We start from the raw sequence: 27,334 nt of genomic DNA, 5'->3' as shown, positions 1-27,334 counted from the left end.
AGAGCCACTCCTCATGCACCTGCTTGGCATAACAAGAAACGTTGAAAGTTTCTTGTTTCTATGTGGTGATGAGTGGTAGAATCTATGTATGGGAGTCTGAAATAAAGATACCCTAAGAAAAAATAATTGACCATTTTCCAAAATTACTTTTTTTACATCTACTTAATAATCAAATAACAATTAAGAAAGACATGTTACAGACAACTAAATGGAGTCAATGTCAAATCCAAGATTTCTGAAGTAACAAAAATGTTCCTGCACTAGGACAAGTTAAAACATGCTTAAGTTTTCTAAAATTTTCTTCACTTATATAAATTACACCCAGCAATATCAGTCTCAAACCTGTCCCACCTGAGTTTTGACTACTGAAAACTGTATTCTGTGGAAAGATAAACACAAATTTTAATTTTTTCACTTCCCAGACTGCTCTTCTTTTCTGACAGCAACACCTTCACTAAAATTAACAAGCAATAACCACTAGAACTATAAATAGAGGAAAGGGAATAGATTGTGAATGAAGGGGGAATCAGAAAATCACAATGAACAGAGATATCTCTCAGGCCTAGGCTATGCTGTTTCCCTACTTTTATTTTGTTATTATGTTGCATACCTTCTGTTTCTTTTGTTGAAAAAGTGTGGAGGAGGGGAAGCTCACACCCAAGATGATAAATGCCTTTGTTCATGCACCTGAGAAACAAAGATACAATGATACCTTTCTACAGCTATTTTCCCAATTACTTGTGGCTACACTGAAATACAAAGGTAAATAATCCTTCTTGTGGTAAGTCACAGAAAGAAATAGTGACATACAAAAAAGCAGAGAAGCTAATTAATATAATGAAATAAGGGTATTTTCCATTCAATTATTTGCTCCAATGAACACAGAAAAGAAAGATTAAATAATCTGAAAAGTCCAGGGATTTTGTGAGAATTTTTGCATTTTCTATTAAGCTCTAAAGCTACTGTCCACAACAATCTCATTAAATTAGTAGTCTTACCTGGGTAAGCAAAAATATACCATATTCAATGTCCAGCTTAACATTTTGTATAAAGTTTAGGCTTAACATAAGGTAAATTTGACCACGGTCATTACCTTTTCATGTCCACAACTGCCACAACTATTTTGGTTCTCCAAGTACTTCACCGTCTTTGAAATTGTGACAAAGGTTGTCCCTCCTCCCCGTTTTGATAGACTATATGACAGCCCTTCATACACTGTAGCAGGTGCTGAAGAAAAATGCTTTTCTATTAAGTCAGGAATGTCACTACTTGGTCATGAGACAGCAGACAGACCTTCATCATTTTTGCAAAAGTTATCTCCAGGGAAAACCATCAGCATGTTTCATTTCCACACTATCAACTCACTCTTATCACAGACCATCATTCTTCTGAGACAGGCATTTGAATAATACTTCAGATTTGACAATGGCTGACAGATAAAGAAACATGAAATTAAACACAGTGCCTACTAATAAACTCTAAATATGAGTTAAAGAAAAAAGAAAAATATTTCATTAACAGTAATTACAATACAGATTCAGAAAGTAGGAAACCTATTTTTATAAAAATTCCTGAGAAACTATACAGAGAAACAGTTTGAAGAGGTAAAGCCAGTGAAAGAACTGAAAGAACACTGTACCAAAAGCAGTGATAAGTGTTATTTACTAAATCTAAGCAAAGGCAAGTTCTTAGACACTGCAAGGAATGGCAATTTACATCCTCGCCCATGGAGGCATGATCTAATTGCTGCCACAGACAACCAGCAAAAATGCATTTTTTTCCTTCTCCAAAGTCATACTCAGTAACTTCTTTTAAACTAAGTTTATTTTAAATGGTATGGAACAACAGAAATAAACAGAATCATACTCAAGATGTTAAAGAGTTTATTTTAGGAATGTGGACAAAAATAACACAAACATCTTCAATACTGTACATTTGTTTAACAGATAATAAACAGCAAGGGAGGTGATATAAAGTGTACAGAATAAACAGGAACATACAATTAGATTGGGGGGACAGAAGAGCTCTTTGCTTGTCACATCATACTGGTAAGCTACTAAAAGTGCTCAAGGAAACACCTCTATGAAAAGTAAGACAGGAAATAAATCACATTATGAAAATATCAAAAGAACAAATAAAAGGTTAAAAAAAATACTGCCTTCTTATTGTACTGGCTCTGGCAGGGACTGAGGTAACTTTCTTCATAGCAGCCCTTATGGTGCTGCTTTGCTTTGGATTTGTGGCAAGAATAGTGCTGGTAACACACCAGTGCTTTGGCTTTTGCTGAGCATTGCTTGCACAGCATCAAGGTTTCATTTTCCCCCACTCTGCTTGCTCCAGCAACTAGGCCAGGGGAAAGCAAGAAGCTTGGAGAGAACACAGTTGGAACAGCTGGCCAAAACTGGCCCAAACTGACCCTTTTCCAGGCTCACCAAGAAAACTGGAGGGGAGGCTGGGCAGAGGTCTGCTTCTGGGAGGCGGCAATTGCCTTTGCAGAATTTGTTCCCTCTACCCTCCTTTCCTTCTCTCACTGTGCCTTTATCTCAACCCTTTGCTGTTCCCATTCTCTCCTGCATCCCCCCAAGGGCGGGAGGAAGCAGCTGGGCAGTGCTTAAGCTGCTGGCCAGGGTCAGCCCTGGTAAACTGCAGAATCTGGGCAACGTTATACTATTTTTTTTTTCAATATACATTAAGTTTGCAGAAGAAAGTGCTCACACAGGCTGATGTTTCTTAAATTTAGGAACACCTAACTATGTTTGTTTCAAGAACAACCTTCCTCCAATTTTGCTAACTGTATTCGAAGTACATATTAACATTCCCAAACCAAAGACAAATATGCTCCTCTCTGTCAACCCTTACACATTACACTCTTGAAAGATGCTTTTCCAGGCAAAAGAATCTCCATCCACAAGAATATGCATGATGTATTTTTTATCAACTATTTCTGCTATGTGGAGCTGTGCTTCCATGTTGCTTTTTGTTATATGTATATAAAAAAAAAATCTCTGTTTAGAAACATGAGAACAACTGCTTTAAGTAGCAGTTAAGACTGAACTCAAAATCACACTATTGTGACTATCAACCATCTAAGTCAAGTAATAAAATATAGATTTTAAGAATAGGAAAGATAAACTTCAGTGAACATTTCAACAACAAAAAATATTTATGGAAAATTAGCTCCATACATGTAGGAGATAGAAACATGTTATTTCAGAAAGTCTTTAGCTATTTCTAGTTTTACAACCAGAAAAAAACACTTTGGAGAGAAAAAAACAGAAGTGAAAGAGCACAAAGGGCTAATGAAAACAAACTGTCTCTCTGGATTCTGGAGTTACAGCTCTCGTGGAAGGTGCTCATCTTTATTCATTCTCAAATCTGCTGTAAGGGTTATCAGAATCCTGGAGAAGACCTGTAAAACAAAATGGGACTACAGTTATCATTTTGTTTTTACAGAAAAACTCTGAGTTACTGACTTCACTACTATTGGTACTGCATGTAACAAATCCAAAAGGCAATTCTTGTAATAGTTGCTCTATTACCCAGACAGTCAAGTATTATAATAAATTGGAAGTGTTAAGCACTCTTACTTCTCAGACAATAATCATGAATAAGTATTTCATGATTTAGCAGGGAGAGAATATTTCTCTATGAAAAATTATTATGGAAAAAACATTTCTCATCTGTGAGGTATACCCCAAAAAATGCACTTGTGAGAGTCAAGTTGACAAAAATCTAAGTATAGAGATGACTCAAGAAGAACAGATTCCAAGTGGCCAGTTTATAAATCAAGTGACTATAAGATCATCATCCTTTCAAAATGTAAGATGTTTCTACTTTGACTTAGTTCTACTTCAATTATACCCAACCATCTGTCACATTAGCCACTTACAGCTTTTCTGCAACAGGACAATAATCTCTAAGAAAAAATGAAGATCACTTCTTATGTGCACTAAAACCTCCAGAGACCAGAACGAGAGCATCACTTAATCCAAGTTAGAGTATGTTTCCCTCACAAAGATTCTTAATGACTTTATACTAGGATACTGTCACAGAAAGCACTGCAAAGCCATCCAATTATGCTGAGTGCCTGGATATGCAAAGCATCCTCTGTATAGGTTAGCTGAGCAATCATTGTTCCACACAGGCATTATTTCAAAGAGACTTTAAACCACACTTTAAACCTGGGGTAGGCAGAAGACTGAAAATAAAGGAGTCCTGTAAGAGTCCAGAGGCTGACCTTATGTTGTGAAAGGACAGGACACTACTGCTATCTTTTCTGCCAAGATTTTTATACTGATGTCTGGCAAGGACTCTTCTGTAGCTCATTTGTCTAGGCATGGAGACAGAGGACAGTGCAGCTGAGCAATTCCAAATCACCAATGTTCAGATTCACAATAATGAAAAAAAAATTTATCTAGTCACTGCCAAACCTTGTAAGAACTCCTCTCAGTCCTTTTCACATCATACCTCTTTCCACATGTACCTGCACACAGATATTGAACATTCACAGTTTTATCTGGAAGTCAAAACCTAACGGTGCTGTAGGCAGACTACACTATTGCCTACCTTGTGCAGTTGAGGAGCTTCATTTGAACTGCCAGGTTATTTTAAGATGCCAGTCAAGCAGCACAACTGCTCAGGGCTGATTACTATATCAGTTACTGCAACTAACCACCTGATAGGGAACAGTAAATATTTGGAATAAAGAATATATATGAAAAGTCCTATAATAACTCAAATAAACAAGATTAGGAGTAGTCAACTTGTAAAATATTAATATCAAAACTATCCCTCATAGATATGACCCTTACTTGTCCAAGCAGTAAGCCAGTATCTTTTATAAAGCTTTTATAAAGCTATCTACCTGGTGTAGTACCTTGTATTAGAGGTACTATCCATTTCTATAATAGTTTTTGAAAAAAAATAAATTAAAATTTTTAACATTTGTTTAGTAAGGATATGCTTAGGTGATATAACTGTGAAAAATAATCAACAATATTTTCAGATTTTGAAATGTTTATATTTTTAAACTTCTAGAAAGTGGTTACTTCTCATATTTTAGTATTACCTTTCATGCATTTAAACAAGCAGTTGTGACGACCACTATGTCTATTCTAGCTGTCAAGTAAACTAATACACAATAAAAAAAAATCCTCTCTTATCCTTGGCCTGTAATTCAATCTTCAGGGCCTTCAGGTAATATTCCTGCATTAATTTAACCCCAACCCAAAGAAAGAAGTAACATTTACTCAAGTCCCAGATCATCACCACCCCCACCCTTCCTCCAGACTTGTTAATACTTAGGCACTTTGGATCTGTGGCTCCTAATATATTTAGTTACCTGAAACAAAACTGAGTAGTCCAATTTTAAAAAAAAATTGCAGTACTCCTGTATTTCACCCCTTTGAAACACAAAACACATTTACACAACATTTACCAAAAATCAGCATCAATACTAGAAATTACCACTATTATTACAATTGCCATTGCTTAACTCCCTGCACTCATTAAGTTCCATTTACAAATAAATGGGCCTAACTTCAAAAAGCTTTCCACAAAGTGGCAGGAGGTGGTACCATATTCCCTGACAAAATGAACATAGCCTGCAGACTTTTCTCTGGAGAGTCTGGCAAGTGCATATTATATTTTTTTGCTATTTCATTCAGGACATATACTCAACACTTCATAGTTCTGAAAGTAGCACAGTAAAACACTAGATACTGTTCTTTACAGCTTAAACAGCTGAAACTCAATGGAAAAGATTTTCTACATCCAGTAGTGCCAATTTCAAATTAACCAGATGATTGTCTAAGTCTTGATAAACCTTTCCTACACCATTCTGAGAAGTGAATATACTTTCCTCTTCCCCTGCCTCAAAACACTCAGCTAAAAGCCATTTTTGAAAACTAATCCTAATATTTCAAGTGAATGTGTCATTTTTACTCCTCACTGCATATGCCATTCCCAGCAGTACTTGCTTTAATTTTACTGAATTATGTTTAGGAATGAACAGATCTAATCAGCACCAATCAGGCATTAGCATGCTTAACTTAAAGTACTCTCACCTGTTTCACCACAGAATACTGAACCTAAATAAGCTTTAAGAACTAAGGGTCAATCCAGTGTGAATATTATTGGCTCTAACTTCAGAAATTGATCTCCCAGGAAAACGGGACTCCAAGAGAAATGGCAAGCCCTCCTTCCAAATGAGGATAACCGGGGGTTACAATACCTGATACACTTGGCTTTCAGCCTTGCTCTTAAGCCTGCTTCCAGCATTTAAATTTCTTTTACCCTCATCATTTTAAGTACATCATAAGATTACTTTAAGTGAGAGGAGTGACACAGCAGCTCATCACTTGCACCAATTCTTACTGAAGAAGTATCAGGCCCAGTAAGTGAGACATACAAAAAAAGGAGCATGGCAAAAAACTTCTGTCAGCTACCACAGCTGCCTGGCCAGTGCCACTCTGAGGAGCTGGCAGCCCATGCTAATGGGGCAGCACGTCTGGTTCAGCTGAAGCTCTGGTGCTGCCTGGAACCAGACAGGAGTTGTCCCTTGACTGTTTCCTGTCTGACACTACCCATGAGCCCCTACCATGAGAGCCACTACCCAAGTTGTCATTTACCCTCAGGGGTTCAGAGAAACCAGATGTTTGCATCTGGAGCCCTGTTTGCAAAGAAGTCCATTACATGTCACTGGTGAACTTGAATATTGGCACACAGGTCACTTCAAAGCTCTTACTTCTATTTACCCTCATTTTGAGGCTAGCATTTGACCTACTTAGCAGTATCTAAAAAACACTTAAAAATTAGAAAAGTATAGTAGTCAAGAATCTTTCATTACTTTATAGGAAATAATGAAGCATGTTAGTAAATATGAAATGACAAAGCAATGGTCAAAAGAAATTAATACCTCTTTCTAGCATATTCATTTATATTGTATACTAACTACATATGTTCCCAGTCACTGAGATCTGACTCTCACCATGTATCAACCCTGCCCAAAAACAGAATTAATAAGTGAAATACTTACAAGAGACTGTGTATAGTTGAAAACCAAAAACCAAAAACTTGCAGCTAGTTTGCTGCAAGTCTTCACCCTTTATTAAACTTTTCCTCTTTATTTCTAGCCCCCCCCTATTAACAACTGTATTCTTAACAAACAAACTAAATAGCTTTCAGGGTTTGGCAATGTAAGGTTCTCCTGCCTTGCATCAGAACACTAAAGAAGTTGAAGGCAAACCTTGAACAAAAGAAACATTCACTGTCATAAACTACTGAATATAAAAACCAAAGCCTTATATAAAATAAACAAGAGAGGACTACATATCATTAAAATAGCTAATCAAAACTTTTGCAGAACTAAAGCAATGAAATGATAATCATTTTACAAAAATTAATGAAAAAAATCCTTCCAGTAATACTTGGCAAAATCCTCAAATAAATAAATAATAAAGCAGCTTCTCACTAATGCTATACTGAAGACAAAATAGAAGCAAATGCAGCAGGAATTAAATTGTAGTTCCTTTGTGTACTACACAAGCTGCAAAGTACTCCAAATTCTACTTTAAATTTTTCCTAAGAGTCAACATATAATTTGTGTAATCATATTGCATTCATATATGTGAGCAAATGAAAAATACTATCAAATTGTGCAACAAAGAAACAATTGAAAGTGAGTACTCCTGGTTGCTAAAGCTCTCTATTGCTTCCAATGCTCCCAAAGGATTGTGGCTAGAGTGACACCTGCAGTGCATTATAAATGTGTAATTACCATTTAAATGGGGTATGGAAAGCTGGGGATGAAATGGGAAAAGGCATTCCCTTAAAGCCAACCAAATACTGAAATTTCCGGCATCATCATCTTTATCTACAGTCAGGTTAACAAAGTCATTGTCATTCTGCCACTCATCCATGCCTACTTAACTGAGAATCCTCTCTGCAGTGCGTAAGAGTGCAAAATAATCTAGTGCCTCCATAATTGTTTGCAGCAATTTTTATTAGATTATGTTTAATATGCTAACATCTGTATTTTCTAGACAGTAAAAAATGTGGACAGAAGATCCAAGTCTCACCAAATTATTCTGACCACCATTTGTCTGTGTATTATCAGAATGCAATCCTTATATTCAACAGCAATTATATTTTTGAATTTCAAAATTTATACATATTTTGTATTTCATTTTTCCTCAGTTACATACATCCTTTAAAGATGTACCAATTATGTTATGTGAGAGTTAAATTTTTCTTTAAAACAAAAATTAACCATGAGATTCCAGGCCTCAAATTGATATATCTGATAATATAAATTAATCTTTGTTTAGGCAATACAGCAATCTGTCAGTAAACTTTATACAGAAGTTTGCTAATAAAATTTAAGTTTTATAGTCCAATTGCAATCTTGTGCAGGTAAGCTGCATCGCAAAATGTAAGCGCAGGAAGAAGTGAGTATGTCTGACTTCTGACAAGAAGAAACACCTTCTATTAACACAATGAATGTACAAATTTGTTTCTCATTTGTTCATTGATAGTGGAGGCAAAATGACACTAGCTGTCCTATGACTGTGGACAGTATAGCTACAAGCAATACTTGATTTATTGAACTTGATGTCTGTATTCTAAAGGCATTGCATTACAGTTTTAAATTTCAGGGAACTCAAGTACTCCAACAATATGCAGCAAAGCACTCCACAAAGGTCTTGAAGTTAAGCACTGTACAGACAACTGTCTTGAGTGAAATGTAGGGCCATGCAGAGACAAGTGAACTGGTTTCACAAGCAGAACACAACTGAATGCAGCTTCCACATCACTGAATCCCAGGGCAGGGCTCTGATATGGGAACTGCGATTCTGCACCCAGGACTGCATCTTGGCTGCATCCAGGAGATGCCAAGGTCCATCTGCACTGAGTGCTGCAAGTCACTGTGGGGACACAGCCATTGCCCTAAGTTCTTCCCAATGATTCAAACTTGCTGAGATTGACTGTGAGGTCTCTTCTAAGGAGAAACAGTCACAAAAAGCCTATGTTGTTTTATGTTGTGCTTGGATTTTGTTTGCTTTTTTCACATCTGGACGATTGCTGTCAACCACTCAAACAATTCTTGAAACTGAATTGTGGTTGAGATACAGGGTTAATTTATCCTGTAAAATACCACAGAACAACTTCCCTCACTGATGTTTAACAAAAATTATTTCCAGTTTCTACAACACTCTTTCTTCAGTAGCTCAAGCTTCACGGTGTAGTTTTCAGGATCATTCTTTTACAAACGTTCTCCAGGCACAGAATTCCCTACAGAGTTTGTCTGTGTAACTTCTGCATCAGGCAAAGGGCAGGCTGCAGATTCATGAGGGCATTCCTAGACTCTGCCAATCAGTTTAACAAGAGGATGAAAATTAACAGCTTTGAGTGATTGTTCAGACCCCCAGAAACACCTTCTCTGACATTAATGCAATTTGCATAATAAAAAATGCAGCAGAGTTTTAGCAGATCTGTCTCTGAATACACAGTACCATTAACCCTATGAACAAATCAAATGAAAGTGCAAGCACTGACAAGCCTACATATTAAGAGCCTCCTACACAACACAGCAGATCCTACAGTCTTGTGATATTCTTTTACAACTGGACCCCAGCCCCACTTAAAAACAAAGAAAAAAAATTATCCCTACATTAGGCTGCATTCTCCACCCTTCTTTTTCAAGCTTGTTTTAAAAAGATTGCTGTCTACTAGTCAGTCTCTCCTCCTTCAACAGCCATGACTCCAGCAGCAAAGTTCAAATAGGTTGATTTATCACATTCAGTAACAAACAAAAAAGCCCCCAGACTCAGTCTTCTTACTTAGGAACAGACAGAATAAACCACTTATTTTAATCAATATATTTAAGTGCCCATCCCAAGTACACTGTCTTCTTGCCCAGTTGGACAGTTAGTGCAGGAAGAGAACAGGAGCATAAACGTGCTAAAATCAGGTGTCTGAAGACGGGCACCAGCAGAAAACTGGGCTTGGTTACTTCTGCTGCTCATAAAGCAGCTTATTTCTGTTGTGAATTTAACAATCATTAGGGAAAAGGAACCAACTTAGGCAGAATATCAAAACAAGATGACACATACCATACTTCTTACGTATTTCATCATGCTTCAGTTTTCTTTCATGTTTCCTACAAAAAATAAAGGCATCAGAAGAACATTCAGACTCTTTTGAGCTGTAAGCAAACCATAATTACATCCAAAAGGACATCAGCATTTTACACTAGTATTAGTAATCACATTACAATTAAAAAAATTTTTAAATCACACTTAGCAATTATATATATATATTATTTTTCTATTTACACATCATCTGTAAGTATTTACATCCACTGTCTATAAGACTTACCATAAATTCTTACTAATACATAGTGCGAACATACGATGCATGACAATAATAAAAAGAAAAGACAATAATAAAAAGAAATACTTTTCTTTTCTATATAGAAGTAAAGCATCCATATATATGCACACATTCACAATGAGGAGTTCATCTATACATAAAAGGCACTACACTACACTGGATCACTCCTTAATGCTTTCCAGCAAGGAGCAAAACTGTAAAATTCAGCTTTGCACAGAACATACTTTGAAATACTAATTCAATATAATAATTCTAAAAGGATAAAAAGGTGTATTACTATTTTGCTTGAGATGTACAGCAAGTATAAGTGAAAACTACTGCTTTCTAAAATCCAGCATGGCATCCATGCAGAAAACATATTAAAATATTGTGCTAAATATAAATTGGTTTTTATGTTGTCTGACCATAAGACCATTTTTAAGGCTGTATCTAGTATTGCCAAACTTAAATTATTCACATAAACCAACTGTCTGATGAGTCAATTTCTCCTTCCCTTTTGCAAAGGTGAAGGGGGGAAAAATGAAAGATGTTTAAATGGAAAAAATTCCAGCTTTTCTCAGATAGTTTTTCTATATTACAAAGGAAGGATCTATTTTGCTTATTTTAAAAAACAAACATAAAAGCTCCGACACAACTGGTTCATGAGTATGAGCCAGGATCTATACACCTTGAGGAAAAGACATAGAATTTGGCAAAAAAAGTTCCTCTAACAAAAATTTAAGAAAAAAATTAAAAATACACCCTTTGCTACCCCCTGTCAAAATTCAACCCAGTTAGACAAGTTGTGACTTCTGCTGGATTCCAATTTGCACGTATTCAGCAGAAAGCTGTTAAGCACTGACAGCTTAATTCACCAAAGATCCCATCTGCCCTATGCATATTCCACCTCCAAACAATTCCTCCTGCTAATCAGATCCTGTGTGTCTTCAGAAGCAATTATCCTGCTTCCTACAGAGCTGAGGGTTGAAGTGGCCTTTTCCAGCAATTGCACTTCTGGAAAAGCATGCAGATAAAGCATGAAGAGAAAACCCAAACAAGACAGACAGACTCAAAGCCCTTCACTACTATTTCCCAGACATACCCATGTCCCTTACATCTCTCTGCATTATTAAGCCCAGGCAGAATAGTAAACAAAGCAACCTGACCAAAATGCAGTATCAGAAGCTGGAGAGTCAGAGTAATGAAATTCATGTAGAAGAAGAAAGTCATGATTGAGACATTGAAGAGAACATAAAAAACAGGAGACAAATTTACCCATTGAAGGTAACCAGATAACAAGATTTCTGCTTTCTGTGGTACGTAAGAGGAAGATACTATATGGGGCAAGGGATCTCAGGAAGAGAATAGAGAAATTCTGCTTAAAGCAGCCTTCTGCAACATAAAGCTAAATCCTTCTACTGTATAGTTTTCACGTGAGCTCAAACCAGGTTTATTACAGGTGGTATTAGTGGCATTTCTTCCTTGTTTTGCATATTCCATCTCAAGTAACAAAGACTCATTGCTGCAGTTTCAGCTACTGAAACCTCAATACTTCAGCAGCCAGTGTGAATCAGTTCTAAATTCAGAAAGCACCTGCTTAAGAAGGGGATGGTGCAAAATCAAGCTGTGTAGGCTTTAAACCTCAGAAAGGCTTTAGGATACTTCCCTAGGCTATTCAAAACAAACCACCAAACATCTAATTAAGTTTGAAGGGTAAAACCATTAATATCAGTGAAACATTCAAACTCTGACAGGCATCACTTCACCCATGACTAAATCCTTGCTCAGTAAATAAGGCTTAGGTACACATCAACCCAGAAGAACCAGACACAGCTCTGAACAGGCAGTCCCTGAATCAGCCACCCAGAATTACTGTACCACCCACATCTCACATGATGATCAGCTCAAGTCACTTCAGTCTTCTGAGTTGGTTCTGTTTCTTAACACTACTGCTATTACTCCATCTTACACACACTGAAGTCTTGGCTTCTCATGCAAGTTGACCCCACTGCCGCAAGCTGAGGACGTATTTTTCTCAATACTAACAATTTACATAATAATTTTCCATACTTGGTTCTTCACAAATAAACTGCCATGCTTTCTTTACCTGGCCTCTCTCCTTGCTTTCCCTTACCAGTACTAATTTATACTTAGCACTAGATCTTATTGCTTAGCATTAGTTTATAACATTCTAAAATAAATAATGATTTCTAAATTATATAAATCTAATCTACAAATATACCATGTATTAGAAGCTGTAAATAATTCAGTGTATAGAAAAAGACTCACTACTCAATGTCATGCTTAAAAATGATTTTTCATGTTAGAGATGATGAAGTCAAATAAAGGACTAAAGCTATGCAATAAGATACCTGTTTTAAGTCAAAAATTGAACTCTGGACATCCTCCTCTTCACGCCCCTCACTGTAAGTGCAAACTCAAACCATCACCAGTGATTTTCAGCCCTCCCACTCAACTGACAGCTACTTTCAGCCTTGTGTAGATAAGCAGAGAGCCAACCCTTACTTTTCATTTTAATATGCATCTTCCAAAGAGACCCTAAAATAACCATAATTAACTAAATTTTAATGCAAACAAGTATTAAACTTAAAAAGCAGACTTTTACAGTGTACCTGAAAGACAGAAAATACTAGGTGCTGCAATTGTCTTAAACCTTCCACAAAAAATATTCCATGGAACACTATGGAACTTGGGCCTCCTTGCTTTGTTTTTACCATTCACTAATGGAATCATGAAATGAAGCTCAGGCTAGTCCTGTTCACCTTCCACTGCCAATGGATATGAACCATATATGAGCTGATATGAGCTGCATTTGAAGTAGCTGTATCCCATAGAAAAAACAAACAATACATAAGATGACAAGAAAAAAACAAAACCAGATAGACACAAGGTCAATGCTGTACCTATTTTCCTCCTATATTTATCTGAACATTTATCTGATATTTATCTGAACATCTATTCAGCTATTTTTCTAAACTATGTGAAAACCTCACAGTAGAAAGAAAGGATTACACAGCACAAAGCAGTGCTTTCCTCTGCAGGTTGCTTGTCAAAAATGGATTGTTGAGAATATTAATTTGTTCTACAGCCTGCTAGTAGCAATTCATTCTCCAAAGGTCTTAGGGGAAGCAAGCAGTGGGTAGGGTGAGGTGCTCTAGGTGCTGGAAGTGGCTTACTCCTTGTGTTTTCCCATGACCCCCAGCCACACACACAATTGGTATGCGTGTTCAGAACATGGAAACACCCCAGGGCTGCTGCTAAGCTCTCTCCTGCAATTAAAGCAGTTTCTGTTTCACAGACACACTCCTGAGACAAGCTAGGAAAGAGGAATGCTGCTCTAAACGAGGCTGGAGGAATAATTCCGGTAGAGCAGCCTGCTCCCAGTGATCCTTGTTCCTAGGCTAAATTCAAGAATGGAGCTGATATTAGCTCTAGGTTGCTAATTGCCTGGTGCAAGACCACTTTCTTGGTGTGTACACAGCAAACTTTACACTCCAGATGCATCAGACTTCCTACAGATTAACTGTACCAAGAATTTAAAGCTTATATACAAATTACAGTGGAAAGGTTACGAAACCAAACCATCCCATTATGCACGTAGTCAGAAGTCTTTGCTTTATAACAAACACAGGTAAGTGCTGTCTTAACTGAACAAAGCAGCATAATTAAGGATGTATATTTCACCCCAAGGCACATGGCTTTGGCATACAAAAAACTGTTGATATTCCCCACTGGATCCCTCCTCTTTAGAAAGAAACAAAAGCATTACAGGAGAAACATCACATTCACTAGCACTCAGCCTATTGTGCTGTGACTAGTTATAACTGGATTAACAAGTAGAGAATTCCCCTTTTTTTCTGATTCACTGCAAATATTCGACATAACTTATCTGAGAAACTGTGCGAGAGCATACTTCCTGAATTGGACACCTATTTCTTACCCTTTCATGCACATTCAAGTCTGATACTTTCAGCTCACAAATTCAGATGTTTATGAAAACAAATTTGCATCTGTTCTCTTCTTGGATATTGTTTGTCACTACCTTGCATTGATGCACAGAGCACTCATGGTACCTGCCACACTGAGCATCAACTTGTTTGCTCTCTGTTCTTTTACAGCAATACAGCTCCTAATCAGGTTCATCAGTCTCATAATAAAGCTGTGTTTTGTAAAAACCTGACACTGTGATGCCTAACATCACAATGCCTCTTTGTTTAGTACTCCATGTATTTCTTAGAAAGGCAGAATACTCCCACATCATCAGGAAGTGTATAGCTATATATCAAGCTGTCAAGACTTACCTCTGAAGAGACTGTAGCCTTCGCTCCTCTTTCTTCCTAGCTAGCTGCTCCTCTTCTTCCTCTAGTCTGCTAGAAAAATGAGGGAAGGAAAGCATAAGAGGAAGAAAAATTAGCTATTGCTAAGCTATCACTATTTACTAGTTCATAGCATGTAAAATTTCACAGCTGAGTAAGTGTAATTTACAAGTTTGTGTAATTATCCTTTCACATTTTATAATATCCAAATGCTCTACTCATTGCAGTAATATGCCCTTCAGCCTTCACAGAACTATTTACAGCTTCTTAGGAAGAGGATGCAGACTGTTCCAGAAGCAGGATTCCTAACTGCCCCTTTCCCCATGTGTTACACCCCATTTAAGAGTCACTGTTCTGCATGTGCACAGTTAAATCCATTGTTGTCCTTTGGAAGATGATTGATGGTTCATAAACCTTTGATGCCAGAGCAATTTATCTTTCCAACAACCATTACTATCCAATCTCAAGCTGCCCCCAGGAAATGAGTCTGTTCTGGAATAAGCAAGGATTTACCTGAGCAGCAGCTGTATGATACTGGGAAATTCTGAACCGACACAGTACATTTGAGCTGTGCATGTGCAGATATGCTATACTGAATTCTCTGCTGCACTTTAGCTTTGTATCCTGCCTTGTAGAAAGCTCAGTTTCACTTAATTATGAGACAGACTGTGTAAGACTTGTAGGACTCTAAAGCAAATGTCAAACAATTTTTCTGTTAGTTCTTCCCTGGCAGATTTATGATGATTCTTCAGGATTAGTAAATGGACAACTGCCATGCTTGCTAATTAGTAATTAGTAAATGGACAACTGCCAGGTGCTAATCACCTTCTAAAAGGGAATAAAGTTCTGAAGATGTCCGAGTTGAATATTTACAATATTAATAGACCTGAGCAGCATTACCACTCATCTGCAGCCACCAAGATCCAAGTTAAGCAAGAGTGACATCCAGTGGTTAATTACAGCATGTCAAACGCTTTAATACACAAAATTCAGACACATTCAGCTCTGGAAATATGAACTCAATTCTTTCATGTGCTCAAACAGTCCAGAAATCTCTCAACATTTCAGTTATTTCAATACAAGCCAGTACTTAAGAATCCATGAAATGTTTCAGAAACAAATTTCTTAGTTTCAGCTTTTTCCACCTAAAGAATTAGAAAAAGCTTGGGAGAGCAGGAAACACATGCAACAGGTCACTTTTATTTGAAAACAGTGTTAAACTCTTTTGGAAAACTAATCAATTCTCCACATCAGCATGTCCAGCATGACTAGAAGCTCCCATTCTTGGGCACCCTTCTGTAAAACTGCTTTACTGGAGACCCCATGTCTTATAACTATGCAATAATCTTCACAATTGGTGTTGCAAAATATGAAAGCATCAAATAAATAAAATGCTGATGTATGATTCAGAAAATAAATTTCTTTCCTGTAATTAAACAGTATTAAGTATCTTTTGATTTCTGGATACTTGGAATGAATTGTTCTTCCAAATTCAGAAGGTTTGAGATTATACAAATAAAACATGGTTGATAACAGAAGTTCTGAAGAGACAGCTCTGAGAGAGTTCTGAGAGAGTCTATTTAGTAGAGTTTCACAAATAATAGCTGTTCATGAAACTGTCACAAATACAAGGAATCAGACTCTTAGAAGTCCAAAAACAAAGGATAAAAATAAAAACTATGCACCCATATTCCTCAAATTCCTGTGGTAGGATGGACACGGATGAGCCAACTACATTACTGATATGGGGGTTGATGCACTTCAGTATTCTCTGTGTTCAAGGAAAACCTAAGTTCAGGCTTCTCAAACACTTAAACACCACAGCTTAACAATTCCCTAAAGAAACACTGATACTTCTGCAAAACAAGGTTACACCTCAGAGCTCAGATGATACATCTAAAAAAGAATCAGTTAAACAGATCTAGTACTACATTTCCACAACCTTTCCTTCCTCCTATTCACAAAAAAAAAAAAAAAAGTTTCTTTTGTGGAAAATGAGTCCCCAAAAAAAAGGAAGAAGACAGCAAAAGAATTCCTGCTGAGAACCAGTGGGCTTAAAGCAAATAATGTGCCAGGCTTCAGTGTAATAACACATTCTGACTCCTCCTGAAATAAGCTGGACCCCAGATTGACAAGACCTTTAAATCCTCTAAGGGTCACAAGATTAAGCTTGACACCTTTGGAGTCTTGGCATAAGATGACTCTCAACTAACCCTCTATTTTTAGAATTAGATGTTACAGTACTGATTGACAACTTAGCTACTAAAACTGAAGTCCAGCGCAAATATCTCTTTTCACAGGATTCAAGCTTTATTTGCTGACATGTCAGCTACAGGGCCCTACTCAGTTGCTCTGCAGAGGATGCTGGCAGATCTTATGTAAGATCTAAACCTGTTCTTTACATCTCCAGGGCTTATCAGCACAGGGCTAAAGAGTATTCATTTTTGCACTAGGGCAGATTTGGTACACCAGCCTACCAACAGAACAGGTACACATTTCTTTCTCAGGGAAGAAAGAAAGGAATGAGATGTTATTTACAATTAATTTCACATTTCTTTAAAGCCACTGATGTACTGTATTTCTCTGGCTTTAAGGTCAGCACTAAACAATGTACAGTTACATAAGTTCTTTTAAAAAATCCAAAACCAAATCTCAAACAGGAACAATGAGTCAAAGGTATTTTAAAAAGTATAGGAATCATTCCAGACCAAGAAATAAGGTCCCCATTCATACAAGAAGACAAAATTCATATTGAAAGACAAAAAGAACAGAGCTAGCTGAAACTACACTGTCCAGAAAGCTTTAAAACTTGAGTGATAAAGGGAAGCATGTTGCGCTGTCCCACTTCACACCACAGAACTGACATACCTATTTTAGGTACTCATCAACTACTTCCCTCCTTTTAAGAATATTAGCGACTCAGAGAAGCCAGTTTAAAAAAAAATTCTACAAGTTCTCCAAGATCTCAAGAACATTTAATTTTTGCAGTACTGCTTTTCTTGAAAATAAGTAAATTATTCTTAGTATCTCACAGCAAAGAAGTATTACCTTACATGCAGAATATCTTTTTGAATTGACAAAGACAGCTAATGCCTTATATACTGACTGCTGACAGATCCTAGAGCAACTCTGAAAGACGGATACCAAGTGCCATATAGGACATTGTTGCTCAGTTACTTTCTACTCACCTGATCCCTTTTTGCTGTACCATGAGCTTGCCTTGAAAGAAATTATTTACACCATTATCAGAAGAAGCAAGGATTTACCTGGTCACTGAAACACTTCATGTCCAATGTCAATAAGAAAGTGTAAAATGTAGCAGCGTAAAGCAACAGCTTACCTGAAGTCAGACACATCAGCACTGTTACCACTACAAAAGTCACTTCAGTGTCATTCCAGCATCATTTCCAGTGTCATACTACTCGTCACTAAATATCTCTTATCTTGTTGTCTTTCTCAAACAAATAAAGCAAAGTGACCAAAACTGCTTCCAAATGAAAATATTCTTAGTATACTGGAGAGTGAAAATTGCAGGTAGATAGGGAAGACCAGGACCCAGTGTAAGTAAAGAAAACAAATACACATGTTTACCTCCTGGAACGCCTTCTGCAGTAACAGCAGTAACAGCAACACACTGTTATGGACACCAGAATGAGTCCAGCTACCACAGCCATAGCAATAATTAAAGCCTCAAAGTTTACTGAAAAACACAAATATATTCAACTTGTTAGACTCCATCAATAACATTTATCTTTCTGATAACTCTTCCCTTCCTTTCCCATACGTTTTTTCATCCCTATATGCAAAACATGACTAAAATGCAGTATCCAATAAACTACACTGAACAGACATTAAGTAAAACCCCATTTCTCATTCTGTTACTTCCGTACAAGTTACAAACAAATATACTTCAACCCATAAAGCAAAAAAAATTTCAAAAAATTTATTTAAAACAAAATTTAATTTTTTCAAATGTATAATAAACTGAAGCAAAAAAGGGTTTTTCGGACCTATTAAAGTGAAGGAAAAGACTGTCAATTTTCAGTTTACACTCCTGGCAACAGTACCTATTTCATCTGCTTACTATTCATGAAAACACCCAACACAATTAAGCTACTTTGTATTACACTGTTCTTCACTTCACTCTGGTTAATAATCTGTCAACATATGTAATTCATATAAAATTGTAACTGGAAGCCAGTCATTTGTTTTTGACTTTGAAAGCTGCACTATTCACCTTCATTTTCAGCAATGGTGAACAATATTCATCTCTTAATTTTATTTGCTCAAAGGAAAAAAAAAAACAAACATTACTACCACCATCACAAGTTAATTAATTTTTCTGCTGCGTTTGTAGGGGACAGTCTCAATAAGACCATATAACCCCATTGCATATTGCTGCTTATAATTTGAAAAAAACCTATTAAGGAAATGCATATTTGAGGGTGGTTTTTTTTTGTTTTGGTTTGGGGGTTTTTTCCTACTTTTTTTACTGAGAATGCGCTCTTTTATGAAGTTTTCATTCTGTGTTTAAGCTACAGTCAATCTAGAAACACAAATGGCACACAAGACAGAAGCCATTTCCACAGCAGCAGTAAACTGTCAAGACCACCCTTAGTATCAGTAGAAAAGGATGTGTTTCTCTACCTGGTATGTTTGAGAGTTTAATTTACTTCATAGCAGCTCATTTGATTCTGGGTTTTGGATTTCTGGCTCAAACATGCTGGTAACACACCAATGCTTCAGCTGCTGCTGAACAGGCTTGAAGAGCACCAAAATATTTTCCCACTTGCCCCCTCCCCCCTCCCTATGGTTCCCCCAGTGAGTAGGGCTGGACACAGGCAAGAGAGTGAGAGAGGTCAGGAGGGGATGCTGACAGAACACTTGACCCAAACCAGCCACCAGATAACGTCATGGTCAGTGAAAAAATCTGAGGTAAAGGACAGGTAAGTGGAAGGCAGAACAGGATTCCAAGGGGAAAGCCAATTGCAATGGGCCCTTATTGTTTGGGGACTGGCTGAGTATGTCTGCCTGTGAGGGGTGGTAAAAAAAAAATGTGTTTTTTCCTCTCCCTCCTTTTCCTTCCCTTTTTAAACTGTCCTTATCTCAACCAAGAAGGTTTTCTGCTCTTGTTCCTTTTTCTTTCTCCATCCCACTCGGGCCATTGGAGAGAGGGAGGAAGCAAGCAGCTGTGTGAGTACTCAGATACTGGCAGGAGTCAGCTCTCCACCCTTTGAGAAAAAAGTCTGTTAAACCTTTCTTAGTAAGAGCCTTTGCTACTTTGCTTTATCACTGAAATGATATTCCTATTGTACCCTAAAAAGCTCCAACAAAAGTTTAAGCACAAATGCCTGTTCTCAGAAAACAAAGCACAAAGCCCTTCTTTAAGAATTGATAAAGTTCACCTGTACTTTTTCATCTAGTCACTCTGCAGCAGTCATTAAGTGGTAGTGTTCAGAAACTTGCATGTTCCACTTTGACAGCAATCTTCTACTTCTGCTACCCTAATTTAGACTACTGCAAAATCTCTCTGCCCTAAGCATAGTAACTTTCTTCAGTCAACACAGTCACTGATAGTTCACCCCTACTTGTTTTTGTCCTTTAGCCTCCTGGTGTCCATGCACAAATACACAGAAAGCAGCAAGTCTTTGCTCTGCTGGACTGAAGCTGTACTCTTGTTTCACACAAGAAGCTTTCCAATGCCATAGGTGTTCTCTGTTCCAGTCTAGTCTGAATCTAGATCTGTACACACATTATTACAAAAACAGCTCCAAATATTTCACCTTGACAACAGCACATGCTCAGTCATTTATGTTGTAGTAAAACATGCACAGCAAATGGAAACTGAAGAACAATTGCACCATGCAGCATTACAACCCACAGTGGCACCATGCATGTTCCTTTTAAACTTTATCTACATTGCCTTTGGTACCCATCAATTACACTGTTATTTCATTTGTGTAAGCAAAAACAGCATTCAAGAATTTCTGTATGATTCTATTCCTGTGGTATTGGTTCACTGCTGCCATTGGTATATAATAGAACTGTGGGTCTAGACAAATCATCCAACACTTTCAGAAATTTTAAAGAAAGTAAAAATGTTTTAAAGCCATTGCATCACCATACCTACACTGACTGGGGCTATGGCTCCAAATTATAACCACTGCCTCCTTGCCCTGTGCCTCCAAATAAATGATCAGGAAACAGCTCTAGCCAGCTTACTTTAATCATACTCATTAATAATTCTCTACAGCAAAAGTAAAATTTGTACTTACTCCAGCAAACTCCCCATCGAGCATTTGAGAAAGAACACAATGAAGATGGTGGAAAAATACTTCTTACAGGGTAATCAATACATGTGTTGTTGGTGTAACACCAAAGGCACTGTGCAAAAGAAATAAGAAAAAAACCCAAATTATTAATCTTCAAAACCAGTTAATAATTTAGTGCACCACTCCAAACACAGATTTCACTCCTAATACAGATGTGAATGTAATACTGAAGAAATGGAAGTGCTGTGTCTTCTAAAGCCTACAGAAGTCCTCATCCAATTTCTCAGTAAAACCTAAACTGAATGGTGAATAAGAATATTTTGTACTTACACTAGCCTGAAAATATTTGGGAACATATTGAGGTACTCTGCATACTTGAGAGTAAAATGGCTTCAGGTTTAAAATTACTGGAATTAACAAATACAAAATCAGACTGCTGACTGTTCAGAATTTTAAGACACCTCGTATCTTTAAGGAATCAAAATACACCTGTATCTTCAGCCTTGCATTTGATTATCAACAGAAAGAAAATAGTAAAGAATCCTTATAAGTCTGCAGGAGCTTTTGCTGTAAGGTAATGAATGATACAGCCTCATTCAGTCTGAGCTGCAAAGTATTCTGTGTACCTTAATTGCACATGCTCACATACCTGGATATTTTTAAAATCTTAAGTTTTTATGTGTATTATAGATAAAATTCCAGCAAAACAGTTATGCTTCTAAAGTAATCTCTAAGCATCAAGCTTAGGTTTTGGTTTTCATCTGTTAAAATAAATACTTATTCAGAAGTCATTTACCACATAACTCAAACAATGAAATAGTTTTGAATAACTGCAAAAGGAATCTTTGACGGGACATGTTTTTTTAGGATTTGTTATAAAGAGAGTTCAGCCAGGAACTATGCTTTATCTAAGAGTACTATCAAGAACATCTCTGTCATACATCCTCAATTACACAAAGCCTGTTATCTTGCTCTTAATGGATTACAAAACGTTAAATACAAAGGAAATCATCTGTAGCAGATTCTGCTTTCTTGAAAAGTGAGGATCCAAGAAGAATATATTACTATTTTGTAGTTGGTAGACTGTACAATTTAAACATACCCGTAAGGACACATCAACAAAAAAAAACTAAGACAAGAGAATTAATTTTGTAAAAACTGTGCCCTTTTAATTACAGATGCTAGATGAGAATATGAGGGTTTTTTCTTCAAATATTTAATAAGAATTAACAGTTCAAAACTAATAATTAATAGGGGGCATAATAAAAGTCACTGTTAAACTCTGAACATAATGTTGACCCTGTTTGGAGTAGGAAGCTGGATTAGGTGGCTCATGAGGTCTCTTCTAATCCAAATCACTGTACACTGTTGGCGACAACTGGGAGCCCAGAAAGGCCAGCTGTATCCCTCTGATGGAGACTCCTGCATCTAACTACTGAAAACGTGTCTAACCCAAAAGGCAGTACCTGACACAGCTACTGGCTGGAGCAGGGGCTGAAGTACAAGAAAATATTTCAGCTGACTCATTCTTAATGATGAAAGACTCTGACAATACACAATCATCAATACAATTCAATTAATATTTTTCCCTTAAAACCAAAATATGCATAAGACAAGCAGCTAAGTTCAGATATTTCCCAATATTCCCGGGTGAAAAAGTTTCCCAGTAATGGAAACTTACATGCAACTTTAAGACTCCTGAAATGTTTCTTTTCAGTGACATCTGAAGTTTGAATTTAAAATAATCTCTCACTTCTGCTCTGCACAGACTAATGCTTCTCCATGCTTATCACAATCCTTATCACAGGGCTAAAAAAGTTTTCAGCAAAGAACAGAGGAACAAATTCTAACATTTAAATGTCTGCCTTATTGCAAACTCATTGTAAATACACTTTGCTACCAACAGTGGCTTAGCCTAGCAGTCTTCAGCACACAGAGTCCTGGAGGGACTGGCACACTCTGCTTCAGTTACAGGCACTTCTTGCAGCATCTTTAGAGAAAGGCACTTCCAGTTTATTTGCACAAGAAAAACATAAGAAAAGCAAGGCATTTTAACTGCCTAAGACTGAGTATATTAGATGGACATTTAACAAAGTGCTACCCACAAAATGAGGATGAGTCTGAGGCAGCAGCAAGATCATCTTGCTCAGCTGAGCTATGAAAGCCCCAAGCACACGCTGACACTGGAAGCCTGGATTCGGTCTGTCCTCTCCAGACAAAGCACAGAAGCACCTGAGTGACCAAGCCATGGAGCAACCCTGGCCAAGTGAAAGCACACTGGCATCACACATGACAGATGGGAAGCCACACATCAGTTGATTCTATCACTTAAATAAGAAACAAACGGCCTAAGAAAACCTAACAGTTTGATTTCATAGTAAGTGGAAATTCTTATCAATCAAAAAAGATGTTAAAAACCTTACCGAAACATTTTTTAGACACTCTTCACAGGACTTCTGGGAAAATGCTGAACATGCTAAAAAAAGACAAACAAAACCAAAATACACAGAGATTATATATTTATTTTTATTCTAAAAGGTCAAGCATTTATCAGAACATTTAACTTTTTTTTTCCCTAATCCTAGATACAAGCAGTAATTTTGACTGAAGAAATGAAATCTCAGTAATTCTATTCCAGGAAAATTGCAGCAGAGATAAAAACCATAAGTTTAACCTCAGACATAGGGGAACAATTCAAGCTTACCTTTACCCTCAGTTTGCTTTCTCTAAGGACAATAGAGAAGGTGCAACCCAAGAGTCTCTGGGTATCTGTGCTGAAATTCTAGAACTTACACACTTTAATTTAGGGAACATTCCAAATTGTGCAGCTTTGGAAGCTTTTCAAGAGCTGACCTTTGCTTAGGATTTATCTCCCTCCATAGGCATTAACCTTTTTCTGGGAGAAAAAGTTTTTAAAAGATAAAGCTCTCCAATTAATATGATTTTAAATAACAATAAAAAACACTTCCAAACACAGGACACAAAGTTAATATGCAAGAGTTCAATAAGAACTTCAACAGAAGCGTGACAAGCCAAGCAATGCATTTTCTCTGACTTTAAAAAAAAATACATACTGGTGTTCACATTTTTTTAGAAGTACCCCATGTTGATCATGTTAAAAGCAGTCTTTTTTTATCCATAACTCAGACATAATTTGTTCCCCACAGGACCATATACATGCCACAGTCTTGACCTAGATGAACTATTTGAAAGATGAGGGGGAATCTCCTTTCCTAGTCCAAATCTGGGTTTTTATTCTAGTAATTGTTGTTCCTATGATAGTTTTTTATACCAGTCAATGAAACAAGGCTGTTCTTATTATCACAAATACAAAGGGAAAAGATCTCCAAATGGAGCATTAGTCACAACAAGTTGTCAATTTGAGGTGAATTACTTGCTCGTGAAGCAACTATATATTTCAATATTTTTTTTTCATAACTAACCATCACATATTTCTGATACTAATTCTTAACATTAAATGCATTTTACGTACCAGTATCTTTAATTTATTTATGCATATAGAAAACCCCCTTAACAGTTTATCTGGTGACAATTAAACTGTTACCGGTACAAATTCACAGCCTAAGCATAAGGCCCATATACCAGTAACAACCAACATGCGAAGCAGGTTCCGAAACTGTTCTCAGTTTATACTCAAAAATTTTCCAACAGGAGTTTTCAACATGGAGTACCACCCTGCTTATGAAAAAAAATTACTTCATTACTTTTCCATAGTGAGATTTTAAACACCCAAACATGCTTTCTGAACACAAATTAGTAAGGCTAATTTGCTTCAAGTTAGTTGCCTCAAACAGCTGGAGGTTCCCTTTTCAAGTATAAACCCTTCCCTAAAGGAAATTAAACACCTCTAGCTGGGACATAGACACACCTGTCAAGGTGCACTGGAAATACCCAAATTTGATGCCAGCCAACCTGACACACACCTTTGTGGCCACATCTGCTGGCGGCAACTAAATCAGAGGCGGAGCTTCACCAGCTGTCGGCCAAAAGCAGTGAAGAGATAAATGGTTCCAACAGAACAGGAAGGGACGAGCACCTCCATCAGCTTCTCCTGAGCCACATTCCTCACCATCATCCAGGGCTGAACAAACCCTGGTGACTGTGTACTCTAGGATAACCCTGCTTGAGCAAGGGAGGTTGGACCAGGAGGTCACTGTGGTCCTTTCCAATCTGCCCCATCCTGCGATTCTGTGACTGCTGTCCCCGTGCCGCCAAGGTCCGGACACCCCCACGGCCCCAAAGGCGGGCAGATCCCAGCGCCATCAGCCCGTCCTTCGGCCGGGAACGGGCTGCTCCCTCCCGGCCCACGGGACCAGCCCGCTCCGCGCCGGACACAGCACCACGGCAAGCCCCGAGCTCCCCTGAGGGCGCTCCGGGCGCCGCTGGGCCCTTGTAGGTCTCGGGGCGAGCCCGAGCCCGTGTCCGTGTCCGTGTCCGTGTCCGCCGCCGCGCCCCTCTGCCCGGCGCAGGGCCGAGCGCGGGCCCCGGCCAGGCCCGCCCGGGGAGGCCGCACGGACAGGGAGCACAGGGAGCGACGCCGCGCTGCCCGCCCCTCCTTACCCTGCGCCGGCGCCGGCGTCGGCGGAACCGTGGTGCTGATCTGCTCCAGCCCCGCCACGGCGCGGCCCCACAGCAGCGCCAGGCCCTGCAGCCACAGCGACCACCGCCGCGCCGCCTCCATGGCCGGGACGGCACCGGACGGAGCCCGCTCGCTCCGGGAGCCGGCCCCGCGCAGCCGCCGCCAGCCCCGGGGGCGGAGCGGGCTCGGGGCGGGGGTGCGGCCCTGCCGGAGCGGGCGGGGCATGGGCCGGGCCGCCCCTTCCTCGCTCTCGGGGCGGGGGTGAGAGGCTGGACTGTGGATCATGTATCCGCCCTCACTGGAGGGCGAGATCTGGCGTACACGGGGCCTTTTCGTCTCCCTTTTACGTTTGATGTGACGCCCTTTTGCCTGTGCGGGCAAGGAGGTGGCGAGGATCCTGTGCCCTGGCTCCTGCTTCCTGGTTTCGTTCCTTAGTGAGGATGCCCAGCAGGCTGCCAGAGCCAACGGAGTCGAAGACATCCCCAAGGCAGGGCTGGCTAAATTAATAAAGAGATGGAGGCAAATAGAAAATTTGCCATGACCTTCCCATTTTGAAAGACGAACGAGTTGTTGGTTTTGCATGGTGATCCACTTCTCAGGGCCTTTGGGAAGCATTTAGCACTCTTTCAAGTGCCAGGGATATGCAGAACACCCAGATAAGTCTGCAAGATACAACACAGGAACAAAAAGACTCCAAACCCTCTGAGATGGCAGGGTAGGAAACACAAGACATTTTTGGCATCTCAGTGGTCCTAGATAGCTTGGTTAGGCACCAAACTGAGTCCTTAATGGCCAATGAATTGACTTGCCATGCTGTGACAGCCAACCTTGCTTAAACAAACCTACTGCTGAACTTCATTAGCTTCTCTGTGACTTGGGAAGTTTGATATTTGGCAATTAACAGCTGAAGTACCAGCGTAGGTTTTGTTAGTGCTCAAAGATTCTGCTTCAAGCAGGAAGCAAACACTCCTTCCAAGTATGGCCTTGTTCAGTCAGTAGTGACTCCAGCTGCTTGTGACCTCCCTTCTCAAACACTCCTTCTCTTCTATTTGGACCATTTTTATTACTCTTGTGTAATAAGGCCATTGTTGCTATAGAAAGTACTGCAATTGGTTTGTGGACATAGGGACAGCAGATCTGGGCTGTTAGAGAGGCTTGTGTAAATACACTTCAGCCTTAACAAGAAATAAAAGGAATGTTTTTCACAGTGCTTGACCTTGCCATCCTATCTCTTTTTAGACACCTGGTTCACCTTACTGCAGAGATTAATCTCCCTAAAGTCCTACATGGTAAGAGATGAGTAGCTCCAGGAAAAATTCAGTGGGAATTAGGATAACTGCTAGTATCTCTGGTGGCTTAGGCCAATGTGTAAAACTGAACAGATCAAACCTGAGTAAAGTGCCCTTACCTTAAATTAAGTTTCAACCTGTACATTAAAAAGCTGTTTACATTTATTTTTGTCTATGTTATCTTCAGATTTTTGCCAGCAGCACTAGAGTCGCTGCTTCTTGATCTTCAGAGACATTAGAAAAATAAAGCTAAAGTGTGGGATACAAGCCATATAGAGACAAAGATTTTTTTTTTACCTGAGGTTAAATATAAGACAATATTATTATGACTTCATTGTGCTTCAGCTGGTAGCATTCTTGAATGGTTGGGGTTGGAAGGAGCCTTTAAAGGTCATCTAGTACCACTCCTCTGTAATGAGCAGGGACATCTGAAGACCGGGTTTTACCATGTGTTCTAGTCTATAA

General features: G+C 38.5%; 1 protein-coding gene across 2 annotated transcripts; it reads right to left on the bottom strand.

Moving 5' to 3' along the window:
• Positions 1 to 1,860: 1,860 nt before the first annotated feature.
• On the bottom strand, positions 1,861 to 25,787 carry LOC119697625 (pituitary tumor-transforming gene 1 protein-interacting protein-like). Of its 2 annotated transcripts, none has more exons than XM_038128588.1 (7): positions 25,562 to 25,787; positions 23,404 to 23,456; positions 20,984 to 21,092; positions 18,300 to 18,408; positions 14,694 to 14,759; positions 10,113 to 10,159; positions 1,861 to 3,409 (listed from the first exon to the last, which is right to left on the bottom strand). In XM_038128588.1, the coding sequence occupies exons 1-7, from the start codon at positions 25,680 to 25,682 to the stop codon at positions 3,360 to 3,362; spliced, it is 555 nt and encodes a 184-aa protein (XP_037984516.1). In that variant the 5' UTR covers positions 25,683 to 25,787; the 3' UTR covers positions 1,861 to 3,359. The 2 variants fall into 2 exon arrangements, with proteins under 2 accessions (XP_037984516.1, XP_037984515.1); XM_038128587.1 differs by having other exon boundaries at positions 14,694 to 14,762; positions 25,562 to 25,767.
• Between the last annotated feature and the right edge of the window lie 1,547 nt (positions 25,788 to 27,334).

The sequence above is a fragment of the Motacilla alba genome, chromosome 2, assembly GCF_015832195.1.
Source record: "Motacilla alba alba isolate MOTALB_02 chromosome 2, Motacilla_alba_V1.0_pri, whole genome shotgun sequence".
NCBI classification, from domain to species: Eukaryota; Metazoa; Chordata; class Aves; order Passeriformes; family Motacillidae; genus Motacilla; species Motacilla alba.
This window is presented reverse-complemented; position numbering and strand designations above follow the sequence as displayed.